The sequence below is a fragment of the Polyodon spathula genome, chromosome 3 (genome assembly GCF_017654505.1).
Source record: "Polyodon spathula isolate WHYD16114869_AA chromosome 3, ASM1765450v1, whole genome shotgun sequence".
NCBI lineage: Eukaryota > Metazoa > Chordata > Actinopteri > Acipenseriformes > Polyodontidae > Polyodon > Polyodon spathula.
In genome coordinates, this window is record NC_054536.1 from 43,508,732 (window position 1) to 43,524,261 (window position 15,530).

The 15,530-nt window shown below is 40.3% G+C and overlaps 1 protein-coding gene across 4 annotated transcripts in view; it reads right to left on the reverse strand.

Annotated features, from left to right (window-relative positions):
* The window catches only part of LOC121313113 (phosphatase and actin regulator 1-like), a 330,299-nt gene that overhangs the window by 129,609 nt on the left and 185,160 nt on the right, over positions 1-15,530 (reverse strand). For all 4 annotated transcript variants that reach the window (XM_041245291.1, XM_041245294.1, XM_041245292.1 and 1 more), the window contains exon 2: positions 13,381-13,545. In XM_041245291.1, the coding sequence (XP_041101225.1) occupies positions 13,381-13,545 (165 nt within the window). The remainder of the gene's footprint in view (positions 1-13,380; positions 13,546-15,530) is intronic.

Below are 15,530 nucleotides of genomic sequence, written 5' to 3' on the forward strand. Positions count from 1 at the left end.
TTTAAAAGCAAAAATATGGTAGGGACAGGGTCAGAGTTAGGAAAAACAGCAAACTGCTGTGTCTTAAGAAAAGGGGGCCTCTTGGTTCCCGGCAGGAATACTGAACTGAAGATGACCAGGCCTAGGAGGGGGGCATCTGGACTGGGTGAGGCTGAAAGAGACTGCAAAACTGCAAACACAAGCGGTTTATTGCAAGGAAGACACAAATTACAGATGTCAACAAGTCCCAACTGCAACAACAAGCTGCTGGACAAAAGGAAGCAGACAAAGGACAAATCTCGAAGATTCGTGAGTTAAAAAGGCAAGATACACAAATGACCTCATGAAAATGGCAACTCAGCAGAGGAATAAGACTATAAAAATCTAAGCGAAATTGAACATTTTGTGCTCCATATCGAATGCTAAACAAGGAGCTGTCACTCTGTTATGCAAAGCTGTAACTCCGAGACATTGCCTAAAACGGAACCAAGACAGGACTCTGCCTGAAACAGACCCAAGATGAGGAAGCATGCTGCAAGGGAGTCAACGACCACAAGCAACAAGACTGAGGCCCGGCTAGAAAATTCCCGTAAAACTTACAGCGACTGTTATCAGACAAACCAGTCTGGGTCTATACTACACCTAAAACCACAGTATCCAAAAAAAACTGTGCCCTGCTACCTGCGTAGCTAAAAGATTCAACGAAGAGGACAGAGTGGACGAGTGCTGTTGTGGATCCTATACCGTTGACTGAAGACTTTGTTGCAGATGTTTGTTGATTCTATCGAGAATTGAAAGCTTTGTTGCCGAGTTTGATCCAAAGTGTGATTGAAGACACTTCAACAGATTGAGTTTCCAAACCAGCGGACCAAAAGTCTAAGCTTCAAGGAACAGTTGAGTATAATTCCAGTTGCATTTTCCTTTCATGAATTAATTAATTAACTAATTGTAACACATTCACATAGAATTGAACTTAATTACTTAGTTTGCACACTTTGCATGTGAAACAACTTTTAGTGAAACTTGATGAAGTAACTATAAGTGATCTACCTCACATTGTTGTATGAAGTATTTCTTTAAAAGTAAACTTGCCATATACTTAATCTATATACCATTAATAAGCTTAATGTGATATAGTCTTAAGATTGTCTGCATTATCTCAGATGTGCTCTGTTCTTGGATGTGGGCGTGTGTGTGAGCGAGTGACTACGTCACAGCCTGCTTGCCTGCTTGCTTGTTGCTGGTGTGTTAGGAGACAGGCAGTGTCATATTTCAATTGCCTACTAGTCAAGCATGAGTGCAGTGAGAGGTTCTTGAATTGTGTTTGTGCTTAGAGACTAAGAGATTTACTTTATGACTTTTCTGATTTCTGTTTATTATTTGTGTACTTAATAAAATACTACTATTGATTAACCACTCCTTGTGTCTGTACGTGAATGTGTATTCATAGTAAATCCTCGATCTTTGGAACAGGTCGATTTAAATATTGTTGGTAAGAGAACTAATCAACCCAGATAAATATTAAATTATCAATTATTGAATCATTCCTACAACCTGGCATTATCTGAGTCTTCATTTTTCTGATCCATTTAAGTACTTCCCAAAGAAATCACATGATGCAGTGATCTTTGAACTGACCTCACCTGCTATGCCATAGTGATAGCAAGTTCACGGGGCGGCAGCCAGGCTACCTGTAGTGATGTCGCCTGACTTCTCGGAGAGCCATCTACTGTTAGGACCAAGTCCTTGGCAGGATGAGGTCTGTGTCGTGGTGAGGTCACCGCTGCAGATTATGAGAGAGCTGCGTCGTGATGCGCCTAACTCCAAGGCTGGGAGCCCAGCACCCTCAGGGACAAGGTTGGTTCATTTGTGTTTGTAGTTGTTAGTTATTATACATGTTATTATTATACAAGTTATTATGTGTGTGTGTGTGTGTGTGTGTGTGTGTGTGTGTGTGTGTGTGTGTGTGTGTGTGTGTGTTTAATAGCCAAAATTGTAGGTATTTATTATTGCCATAGCCTTATCTTTTCACCTATTGATTCACCCCATTGCCACTGTACTTTATGCATCCATGCATCCCATCCTGTGATGTCACTGGGCAGTGAGTCCTGGCTTAAGGTTACAAATTGTTAAAACAAGTGAACAAATCTCATTCATAACCACAGGTATATAAAAGTCTAAAATATTTTCCTAATTACAAATACTGAATTATCTAAGTAGTCACAGCCACAGTCTGTTCAATTTCTGATTCAAGATGAGTTATAGTCTTTCGATAATTAAAACCCTCCTTTTCCAAGTGCAAATTAACTCCTGACAAATTATGACAATTAACACGGATCTGCTTTTAAATTCCCACAAAAACAAAATGTAGGAAATCATGTTAGTATGACTGTTTAATAACGAGATAGGCATAATGACCTCTTAATGCCCAAATAAATGCTACATAACAATTTGTTGATTAATACTGGAGTTATCATTTACTAACTTTTGAAAATCCTGCCCATAGTTTCCACTGTTAGCTTATCAACAGTGATAACCTAATCTTATCTCTTAAGAGATTCCTCCCAGGAGGAGACTGACAGCTGGTACTGATAGGAGAGTTAGGGAGGTAATGGACATAAAGCAAAATTAGTATTCCTAACATTGGATTGTAGCTTGTGCAAGATGTAAAGAGTCCTTTGCGTGCATGTGACAGAAATATAATGAGTTCTGGTTGTAAATCTCCCTCTTGACCTGTGAGAGTGCTAAATAGCGAAAGGAGAAGTATCTGGACAGGCTGGCCTGACAGTTAGTTTCTGAGGTCAGGAAGTCGGTCAGACTCTGTTGTAGGAAAGTACTGACCCGGAAGGTAAACGAGGTAGCAGCTGCAAGGAATAGACGCAGCTGGAATCGTTTACCAAGGGGTCATGCTGGGTAGCATAAAAGGGGCCAGAGAAACGCTAATCTTTTCCTTCGCTTGGTTTTTGGTTAGAAACTGGAAGGACTGTGAGAGACACAGAGAAAGCGTCTTGGAAATATTCGTGAGTGTTTTTTGTTTGTTTGTCGTGTCTGTTTAGTAACTGTCTGTGTTTTCTGATTATAGCACTAGACAACTAAACACAAATCCGGAGCTGTCACCAAGGGCCAGCACAAACTGGATCAACACTGCACTTCAGTCACAATTAACACTGTTATCACTGTCATTCACAAATAAAACATGTACTATATTGTACTGCACCACAAGCACTGAGAGCACTCACTTTGGGCTGGTGATGGTGTGTGTGTCTAATTGTGTGTGTTTAAGTACCTTGCGTATTATTTACGGGACTGCAACCCTTTTTCAATCCTTGCAGTACACATGGTGGTGTGTTGCAAGCTCGTTATTATTTACTGTCTGGTCATCAGACCCTTGGATTATAAACAAATATTAAGAAAACCTTTTCACCCGAGCTTTGTTGTCTGTTGGTTTCTTTGGATTATTGCACTAGCACCACACCTGCTATACACATGTTCACTATCAGAAGCCACTTTGCAACACGTGGTGTCAAAACAAGGGACACTGATCGCAGACGGGACACAGAGGAGAGAAGGAGAGAGGAGCGCTACACTGCACTCATTGAAAAGGTAGGGCTGGCATTTTCTACAGTGCCCGCCCCTACCGCTACACCAGCAATGTCGGAATCGAAGGTTCGGGTGATGAAGATGACAGCGGAGGATGACCCAGAAGCGTACCTGGTGGTTCTGGGCAAGCCAGCTGGGACACTGCCTGATCAGGGAGGCTCAGGCAGCCTACCACGCTATGAACGACCTCAATGCTGCCAGCTACGACCTGGTCAAACTGACCATTCTACGCCACCTCAACATCACGACAGAGACCCACGGGCTCGGTTTAGGGAGCCCCAGGGTGGTTGCGGAGCGGTTGTGGGACCACACGGTACGTTGGCTGACCCCCGAGAGAAAAACCATCCCGCAACCGGGGGAAGCCGTGGTCGTGGAGCAATTCTGCCATGTGGTCGGCGCCGATACCCAAGCCTGGATATGGTGCCACAACCCCGACTCCCTCGAAATCGCAATAAAACTGGTGGAGGATTATGAGGACTCCCTGGATTACGCCCGGATTGGGATACCGTCGACTCCCGCCCTTCAGAGCAGCCGAACCCTAACTCCCTCTCCTCCAACACCGCCTGCACCAGCAGACCCGGGACCCAGACCTCTGAGACCGCCGACCCCAATGGGCCCCCTTGCCTCCTCTTCATGGAGACCAAGGTTGGCCCCTAGCTGGGGTAGAGGTGCTGCCCCTGCCCCGTTGCCATACCTGCAACAGGACAAATACCTAACCACTCTTCCCTCTTTCTCCCCCAACGTGTTTTAGGTGCAACCAACTGGGACATCGGGCCATGTCATGCTCTGCTGCCATGGAGTGTGACGTGGCCACTGTAATTGGGAACCTGAGATAGGTAAGTGTGGGGAAAATGGTCGGGAGGGGCCTTATGATTGATGTGGTTTTAGGCAATGTGAAAACCCACGTATTAGTGGACACAGGATGTGAGCAAACCTTAATTAAGACAGCTCTTTTGGGTGGTGTGTCGTGGCCACAAGGTTAGGTGGCCAACTCCTGTATCCATGGAGACAAGGCGGCATACCCCACACTAAAAGTATTTTTATCGGTAGAACCGATAAAACGTCACCTGGTAGTAGGGGTGGTGGAAAGGTTGCCACATCCATTTATTCTGGGCAGAGACTGGCCAAAATTTAAACAATCAATGGAAATAATGGCAGTCTCAGCCGCACACGTAAACGTGGCAGAAAAAAAGAAAAAAAGAATTCAGACTTTTCGACCACAAGGCAAGGTAATACTGCTACTTCCCTCATTAGAATCCAAATTATATGCTAAATGGCAGGGGCCATATGAAGTGATACGGGCTACAGGGAAGGTGTATTACGAAATTAGACAGCCCAATGGCCATGATGAACGTGAAATTTATAATGTACATTTATTAAAGCCCTGGCAGGCAAGGGAGGTCTTGTTTATAGCCCCAGACAATATAAAGAATGATTTACGGCCCTGTCCTAGCACAAGAATTATTTCAATGGGTAACAATTGGTGCCAGATCAGCAATGGGAGCTGCATAAGCTTATTGAGGAGTTCAGCGATATTTTTTCTGACTTGCCCAGTAGAACTAATTTGGTTGAATATGACATTATCTCTCCACCCGGTGTCACCGTGTGAGAGAGACCGTACTAGATCCCAGAAAGTCGACGAAGTGGTGTTCACAAAGAGGTATGGGATATGCTCGAGCTTGGGGTGATTGAACCTTCCAGGAGAGAGTGGTGCAGTCCTATTGTCATAGTAGCCAAGAAAGACGGTACCAACAGCTTCTGCGTAGATTTTAGGAAGGTAAATGCTTCGATTTCTAGTGGCCATGCACTAGAGAACCACTGACTGTTTAAAAGACCTCCGAATCCTATGAATGAAACATTCTTAAATAAAGCCAGATCATGCAGTGCTGAAATGAAACTATCAAAGAACATAGACAGACCGTTCCAATGCTGTATGACTTTTTGCGGTCTTATGTCGGACTAGGTCCGACATTACGATTTTCCGAAATTTTCCCTTTCCATCATCAAAAAGACATAAAGCACAGGTCTCTAGTCATTTTTTCTCTGGAAAAAGCCGAGAAAACCTTTCAATGGCCGAGTGAGACCGATAGGAGCAGAAAAAAGGGCATATCTGATCTATCCATGCACCACAGAGATAACATGGACATAAACAAAGGAGACAGCTGCTTGTGCATCCAGTGCTCAAAGAATATCACAGACATTTGCAGAGCTTTTTGAGATGTTATAGTTATAAAATAAAGACTTGGATTGCATTATTGAGGAGTTTGGTAATAAAATGAGTGATCAGGAGAGGATTTATCAGTATGCACGTCTATAAAGAGGTATGTGAAAAATACAGCGAATAAGGGATGGTGCTGGCTGTAGATACAGTACAGAGTGTCCTTTTGTGATTCAATGCCTTTTAAACCTGTTTTATGCTGAAATTTAAACAGCGTGTTTAAAAAAGACAGCTCAAGTGAAAATAAATTGGACCTGACGCACCTGACAAGCGCTGAATAAATGGACCACAAAGAGTTAATGTCATTCGAAGCTTCTCATGAAATATTGATGTAGGAGTTCAAGATTTTTGCTGTCGATGAAAGAGTAAGTAATTGAGACATAAATGTCCACCCCTGGGGGATAATGCAAATTGCAAAATTGAAATGGCCCAATAAGAGAGAAGTGTGCATTTCCTAATCGTTTTACTGATCTGAAAGTTCTGAATAAGCGAACGAATATGGTCTAGTTTAGATAGAGACGGCTGGCTTCAAACTTTTCTGTGTCCAGTATGATTACTAGAAATTCCAGTGAATGTGAACTGTTTTTTCTTCTGAAAGCGGGACGCTAACTTCTGAAAATAAACTTTTAAGACTGGTGATCGATTTTGCTGGTGGATCTGAGGGAGGCGAGATCAAAGAAAATCATCAAGAAGTTAGAGCAAATATGAAGCATGACATAAATTGAGAAGTATCCAGCATAAAGAGTATCTAATAATTTCGGGGCTGCTGCGGCAGCCAAAAGTTAACTGTGTAGAAAAATAAAAATTCTTCCCAGCATATCCTGAAACAGGTAACGAAGAGAAGGATGGATTGTGGACGATGGGCAGTGGTTGAGGCGGCGGAACCATAGGCTGTGGCAGTTGCAAGGTTGTAGATTGGAGGCTCGACCATAGGGACTGTGGTTGTTACAAAATTGGAAGTGACAGTAGCTGCTGCAGTGGCGGCTGAGTTTACTGCAGGAATGGAGGAAAATACTGTAACTGCGGAACCTTGCTTCTCTTGCTCGATGTTGGACACCCGTTTATCCAAATTGCTGAGTTTGGTACTGACTGAGGATAAGGTATCCGTGAATGGTTGCATGAATGCTTTCATTTCATTAAAAATCAAAGAATGTTCCTGCTGAGTTTCGCTGACTGGAGTGGCTGCCTGCTGGCCTGATATGCTGGCTGCGAGAGTAGCTTGCTCCGAGCCAGTTTGCCTGTTGTCTGACCTGAGCTGCTGAACAGCCGAGTGTGATTGGGGAGTTTTCTTGGGTGGAAAAATTGGTTCTTCCGAGATGGAGTTGCAATAAAAAATATAAAGAGATTCCTGGTTGCTCCCTGCTGGGATCTCGCTGACGTTTTTAAGGAGGGTCTTTATCAGCTTGTTGAGAGTTCAGTCCTTAAAGTACAATTGCTCAGGAGAAGTATCCTGGGTCCGCAGCTGCTTAGATCGACAGGGATTGCCTCCTTGGATGGTGGGTAGTGGTATGCTGTCCTGCTCGCAAGGCACCTGTTCGGATCTTACTGAGACGCCTGACAGAGGAAAGAATGGTGGGCTGACCAGATCCTGGGTTGAAGCTGTCGGAGAATGTTCTGATAAAGACAAGAAGTTATCTTCAAGGTATAGGGTGTAACTAATGGGTTAAATAGGCAGTAGATTTGATTGATTATAGGTAGGGCTGGGATTTAGTCATGGTGGTTAAGGGTGTCATGGATTCTGTGACTTTTGCTAGTGTCCGCGATTTTTGCTGATGTGCATGACCTACGTTGATGTTAGTAAATTGTGTTCCATCTGTATGTGATTTTATTGGAAAGTGTTTCTTATTAACATAAAATTTTGCATTTAAAAAAAAATGTGTTTATCGTTTATTAATTCAAATAACTACATATTTTGAGCTCCGACACCATACTTTGCAGTCCTGTACCAAACTAAACTCTTTAAATACTTCTTGAAAGTTATGTTAACAGTTCAGTGTGTGTCTATGTGCGCTCTACTAAATGCCACCATTCGCTGTGGGATGTACAATGAACAGTTTTCTCTTTTTAATTTAAATGATTGTTCCACTTGTTTAATTGTTGTACGGTTGCACTTAATTTAATATGCATGTCTCCTGTCAGCCCCACACCCTCTTTGTGTTATCCTCGTGTGTGTATTTCTCACCCCTAAAGTGTGTTACGCTTCCCGTCTGCTTACCCTTTCCCGTTTGCATCTCTATTCTCTGTTTATTTCAGCGCTTATAAATGCTACTGTTAGTTAGTAGTCACCGTTGCAGAACAAATAAAAAAGCAACAACTTAAAATTCCTCGTCCTTCTTTGCTGAACCTGTGCGCACCAGGCACCACAATATGCTTTTATTAGACAGTTATTTATTTATTTATTTTTTTATCGCCGTGACTTTATTCTCCCCGTCATTTTGTGATTTTGAAAAGACTGACCGTGACTGCTCCGTGATTTATGTCCAAATTTTCTGTGACAAACTTCTAGCCCTAATTATTGGAGATAAAAGGATAGAGAGAAGCCTAGCTCCCGCCCTCCCCAAACCACACACAATAACAAGGTGGGGTAGGAGTTGAAAGGCCACTGATTGTGTGGTTTCTTTGGAAGCTGGAAATACTCAGAAGGAGCAAGCAGCTAGGATTCTACAGGCTCAGCACCATGATGCATACATATCTTGATTCCTCTGAGGTCAGTTAAATATAAAAAGAAGACAAATGAGCTATATATTACTTTAATACAGTCTTTATAAGAAATGTCACCTACCAGACTTTCTCATCTGCTTCAAAATATGAGCCATTACTTCTAACAGCACAACCTTTTGAACCAGTTGACTGGTCACTGAAAACAGAAACTCACATGTACATCTAGTTTATGTCTTTGAAAAGTAGGACATAACAGGGATATTAAATAGTAAACAATTTCTATTTCAGGTTAAGCGTTTGCTCCCATTACTTATGGCTAGCAGAGATGATCAGATGCTGGTCTGTAGATAATCTGCAGAGTTCAGTCTTATCGACTCACACACTAATCGTCATATGTCCACATTCTTCAATGATCACATCGCTGGACATAATCAACAGCCACACTGCACAATGCTGTAAAAGCTTATCTGTCGCAAGAAACAAAAAGAGCAAACTCTCAATTCAAATCCTCTGCAGCTACACCCTGAAGGATGCTTAGAACAGGAGGAAATCTGCAATATATAGCTAAAAATGTATTTAATTACTACCACATCATATGTTTCAAGGCTAGGTACAGACTCTACTCCCAAGACAGTAACTGCAGCCTTTGAATCAATACAGTACTACAAAGATGCAAGCCAACACTTGCATTCTGGTGTCTGTCAATTAATCCTCTACTAAATTATTAATTGCTGATCCATATAATGTAACTAAACAAAAATGACTTGATGTTACCGAATTTGTAAAAATTACATTAATTAATGAATATGCTTACTGACATGTAATGGAAAGCATAATTCCAACATGATACGCAGTAGTCAATAGGAATAACAAGTATGTCAGTACATCCCCCGATTTGACGGTAAATTCAAAATTAGTGCTACACACAAGTTGATGACCACGAGATATATCAACAGTATGAACAGAATAGAATAAAAAAAATGACAATGAATGTTAATACCAAGTTTCCTCACAACTGGACAAGCAATGTGAAAAAAAAGTAAAGTGTGCCATATGGATGTAACAGCCTTTGGTAATATTATGTATTTACTTATATTTTTGCACACCAGGAGAACCTCATTTAGTTAGCACATTCAGCTTGTTTTTCAAGAGGGACCCAAGAAACAAAGTAGACAATGATGCATTTAACATGATCAATTCTTATAACATGGTTGATTTCTACAAGGTTAATAATGTAAAAATACATGTACAGTCCATCGGAAACCTTATCTTGCAGTATTTTTTTATTTTATTTATCCATTCTTGAATCAGGAAAAAACTCCATTGACAAGGGTTCCCTGTAGATAACTAATAAATGTCATCATATCGTTGGCAGAGTTTTAAAAAGTATTAAAAAAAATATCAAAGGCCTTAAATATCCCTTGGTGCATGGTCAAGACAATTATTAAGAAGTGGAAGGTGTATGGCACCACCAAGACCCTGCCTAGATCATGCCGTCCCTCCAAACTGGATGACCGAGCAAGAAGGAGACTGATCAGAGAGGCTACCAAGAGGCCAATGACAACTTTGCAAGAGCTTTTATGGCCAAGACTGGTCAAAGTGTGTATGTGACAACAATATCCCAAGCACCACAAATCTGGCCTGTATGGTAGAGTGGCAAGAAGGAAGCCATTACTCAAGAAAGTCCACCTTGAATCCCATTTGAAGTATGCAAAAAAACACTCAGGAGATTCTATAGCCATGTGGCAAAAAGTTTTGTGGTCTGACGAAACTAAAATGGAAATTTTGGGCCTAAATGCAAAGCGTTATGTTTTGCACAAACCCAAAACAGCGAAGAATGGTCAAATATTGCCAAAATTAGGTGTGCAAAGTTGGTAGAGACCTATCCCAACAGACTCACAGCTGTAATTGCTGCCAAATGTGCTTCACCAAGTATTAACTCAGGGGGGTGGAGACTTATCCAATTATGATCCAATTATTTCAGTTTTGTATTTTTAATACATTTATTTAATTATTTTTTTCTCAATAAAAACTTTTCTTCTCTTAACAGTGTGGAGTATGGTGTGTATATAAGTGGAAAAAAAATCCTAATTTAAATGCATGAAACTCTGAGGCACTGACATAACAAAATGTGAAAAAAGTTCAGACTTTCTATATGCACTGTATGTACAATAGGACTAAACAGTACAGTAGTAAAATTAAATGAATACCTAGCAGCCTTTGTTTTGTATATCCTACATGTAATACAGTCCAAAACAAACCATGCTGATGTGTTGTAGGCTTAACATTGTTGTAGGACGTGTAGATAATAAAATTATTTCAGCATTTTTTCTTTTATCTGTCTCAACTATTTTTATCCCTGCCACCACCAGTAAGTAAGCTCCTTTACCGGCTGTCAATAGAATAAATACCGTGTGTAACTTCAGACCTGTTGCCACCCACACTGTGTATGCTAATCAGAGTTGTTTCTAATTAGTCAGTAAATAGGGCGTGACACTTTGGGAAATATCAAAATTTTCCTTCCCCAATTCCGTCCAAATTACCGTCGCTTAGTAAATGAGGCCTTATGTACAGTGTATGAATGCCTTAACTAATCTTAATTTGTAAGCACTTCTCAGAAAGATGGAACAATGTGTGATGTACAGAAGACATCATATAGTCTCACACTCCTGCATTCTCAATAATTAGATAAGCTTTTAATCTTGATATGCACATGTACAGTATGGGCACTTCCACTATAACCCTTGTGTGATAGGCTGGCTTCATGGTGACATCAGACCCAAAAGAAGTAGCGCACACAGACAGTACTGGAGGGTATGAAAGCGCTAAGGCATGTTTTAATTGTAAATAAGAATTAAACAAAACAAACACTTTATAAAATAAAAAGGCATGCTGTCCAAAACAAATACACAAGCAAAACAGATCCGAAACAAAACAAAACAAATATCATGCTGATATATAATCAGCTAAGTGTAATTTAAAATTAGTATTAAAGCTTTTTTTACAATTTTGTAGTTCACTCAATGCATGGACTATTTTGTACAGTAAAACCTGCCAAGAGCGACCACTCATGGGTCTAAGCAAAAGTGGTCGCATGTAAGACGTGGTCTCGCTTCAAAGGTCAGCTGTAAAATGGGCACCTTCACGATGTACAGAAAGACTATTATTGTTACTGATTGTCCATGTACATTTTTAATTGTGTGCTTCAAAACGCATCCCACTACACTATCTATTTTTTTACTATTATTAACTTTACATAAAGTATACTGTACTGTATAAAATCTCTTGGTGGGTGTGACAGAAATATAATGAATTCTGGTTGGAAATCTCCCTCCCAACGTGTGAGGGCGCTAAGCAGCAAAAGGAGAAGTCTTTGGACGGGCTGGCCTGACATTTTGCTGGTTCATTTCCTGGGTTGGCAAGTCGGTCAGCCTGGATGAAGGCGAGACTCCGCTGAAGGAACACATTGACCCGGAAGGTAAATGAGGTAGCAGCTGCAGGCAATAGAGACAGCTGCAACTGCTTACCAAGGGGTCATGCGTGATAGCATAAAGGGGCCGGAGAATCATAAATCTTTTCCCTTGCTTGGTTTATATTGAGAAACTGGAAGGACCATGTGAGATGCAGAGAAAGCTTTGTAAAAGTATTTTGTGAGTGTTTGTTTGTTTTTCGTGTTGTTAGTAATTGTCTTGTTTGTTAAATCACCAGCTGGCTAAATACAAATCCAGAGCTGAAGCCATGGGTCAGCACAAAACCAGATCATAGCTGCACTACAGTCACGGCTAACATTGTTATCACCACTTGTTCACAAATATAGTATGTATTATATTGTACTTCACCACAAGCACTAAGAGCACTAACTTTGACCTTGTGATTGTGTGTGTGTCTAATTCTGTGTGGTTAATACTGTGCTTATTGTTTACGGGACTGCAACCCTTTTCACTACTGTGCAATACACATTGTTGTGTATTACCAGCTCATTATCATTTGCTGGCTGGTCATCCGACCATTGGATTAATAACCATTTAACAAACCATTTTACCCATAGTTTGTTGTCTGTTTTTTCTTGGGATTACTGCACCAGCACCACAGCTGCTATACACCTGCTACGAGTTGCCACTTTGCCACAGTGGGCTTACTAACATTTATGTTATTCAAAATAAGAGGAAATTCAGTCACAAGTGCTTATTTTCTAAACAATCATTATCAAAAAGTAATATTCGCTAAAATTTGTCTTGTTTCAGTCTCACTCACCAACCAAAGGTTCATGTTCTTGCAATTAAAGTACTTTAATTCGCAATTGTTTTGAAATTCTTCAATCTTGGCAACAAGTTAAATGAAAAGTTTAAAAGGCCACAGAGGGGTGTACAGACATCACAAGTTTGCAAGTGCCTTGCATTTTCTTGATGACCCAGTTTGGCAATTTCACACATTTATTCCATCTGCCTTTACTGGCAGAGCTTAATTATTTAGTCTTTGGGCAAATAAATGACTTGCATTCATAGATAACTTAATCATAATATTAATATATCAGAAAGTGAACAGCTGAACCTAATTAGTGAATTCCTTAAAAACGCTGCTTCAATCCACAAACAATTACAGTGCAGAACCAAAAGGATGCATTTCGAAAAGCAGCAGGGTCCTACAATCATGTTGGGTGTTTACTTTATCCTTCCATGTTTTATCTCTCAGTGCACTCTGCTTAACAATTCCCTGTAAATTAAGCTACAGGTACACAAACAGGTCAACTTAGACAGCAAATGTTGCCATTGTTAAATTTCCCCAAGATTTGAAGTTGATCATTTTTATTACAACCACCTAAAAACATACAATAAAATAAGCTTAAAAAGGCATATTGATTTTACTCATCTTCTAAATGAGTAAAAAGGTTAAAAACTGATGAAAGTCAGCCATCTCTTTACCTGCAGAGGTCTGCTTGAACTTCTCACTCTTCTTCTTCCTCCATTTCCATGGCTTAAAGAGCCGGCCTAGGGTGGCAAACTTGCTTCTCCTCCTTATTGGGGGAGTGTGGGTTCCGGGGACAAGGGACTCTGAACGCATTGCAGCCAGTCTTTCTACTTCCTCAGCTAGAAAATGCATGGAGAAAAAAGTTAAAAATACAGTATTGACAAGGAAAACATAAATAAACAAAATCTACCAACATTTTCACAGGAGCTCCTACATGTGCCAACAATCCAGGTTAAACCAAAATACTATTATTTTCACAACTGTTCATTCTGTTAGACAAATTTCAAGTGATGGCCAAAACAAGTACATAATATATACATCCCCCACCATCACTGCAAGTACAAAATTTTATGCATCATTATCATGAAATCATAGTAGTTTGTAAATGTATAAATGAGAGTGTGGCATATGTAACATTTGTACCATAGTATTCACCCGTGTTACAAACTAGAGTAAAAAATAAACATTTCCTTGTGCCTGGAGACAAGATACTGAACATAATTATTTGTTTATTTAGCAGATGCCTTTATCCAAGGTGACACAGGGACTAGGGTGTGTGAACTACGCATCAGCTGCACAGTCACTTCCAATGTCTCACCACAAAGACAGAGCACAAAGAGGTTAAGTGCTCAAGGTCACACAGTGAGTCAGTGAGTGAGCTGGAATTTGAGCCAGGGACCTACTAGTTATAAGCCCTTTTCTTCAACCACCAAACCACACATCTACTATACCCCTGACCCAAGCCAATTTTAAGGGCCATAACGACTACAAGCAGAGACCAAATCACATGACAGAGTATAAAAAGCGTCATGCAATTAAAAACGAACACTGCAAGCATTCCCACTGGTTACCCAGTCATGGGATGAGGTATACAGCAGTCTTGACAAAATTATAGGCTCAGATCAGAACACTGAAAGAAATCTTAGCAAACCTTTTCTTTCATGGTTTTATTTACATCCATGAGGGATTGCTCCTAACCTCTTTATGTTGTTTCTGAAACACTGAGCTTCAGAAATGCGACTGCGAGTATCTATCTAGAGCCTCACATGCAATTGTGGTATACAGTATGTGCATTATGATTTTCTAAGTTCACAATTCCTTGTAAATGACACAAGGGACTGCCTGTCAAGATTCTGAATTGAAACATTTCTCCTTTTGAAAAACGCTTGTTTTTAATAATACTCAAAAGCAAAGTCACTTAAAAGCATGTGACCTGAGGTAAATAACTCCAACAATCACCTAAATCTTCCTACCTTTCCATCTAAAGCAAGCATGCATATAAATAGCTTTAAATTAAATCTGCAGTATTCACTGAAACACATTATGAATTTTTAATGCAAGCAGAAAATCAAATCAATGTGGTCTGCCTGGAAATAAATATGGCCTCAAGGAAAGGTTTTACTTTACCAAAGACGGAATAAAAAAAAGAAAACAAAAAGGTTAAATATGCTTAAAGACACATTCCAAGTGCCCCCATTTTAAGGTAGTAACCAATCGCTCATAGAAAAATGAATGGTGTTCTCCTTAGCCATTATTATTGCCATTAGCGATTATGAGCGGCAAGTAGTGTAAATGCACCCGACGTGTTTAAAATACAGTATGTCATAACTCTTTGAAGATGGCGGGATATCCTTGATTAAATATTAATTGTTAATTGAATACCTTTATTCTAATACCAATAACATTCTTCTCCAACTTGGGAAATGGGAGTAATCTTTCTTCAAAGTGCACATAGTACATTTTTGGGGTGCATTTGCATCCCCTTCCATCTACCGAGGGTTACCAAATACAATTGTTTTTCACATACCACAATCACAGAATAGATTGATGAGAGTTGCGGAAGAGCTGAGGGAGATGAAGAAATGGTGTTTTGCTTTTTAGCCAATGGTCATTTTCTTTAAACTGTGCATCTGTGTGTGTATAATACATTAGTTTCTAGCACAGTATTTAATCATTATTCACAGTATACTGCTTATGGCCTAATGCACTACAGTACTGAATTTTTTTTTTTTTTTTTGAGGAGATGCAATATACCAGGCTACCACTTTCTCTCCTATCCCTATCCTTCTCTCCTCTTGCACTCACAAGATCTCTCACCAACACT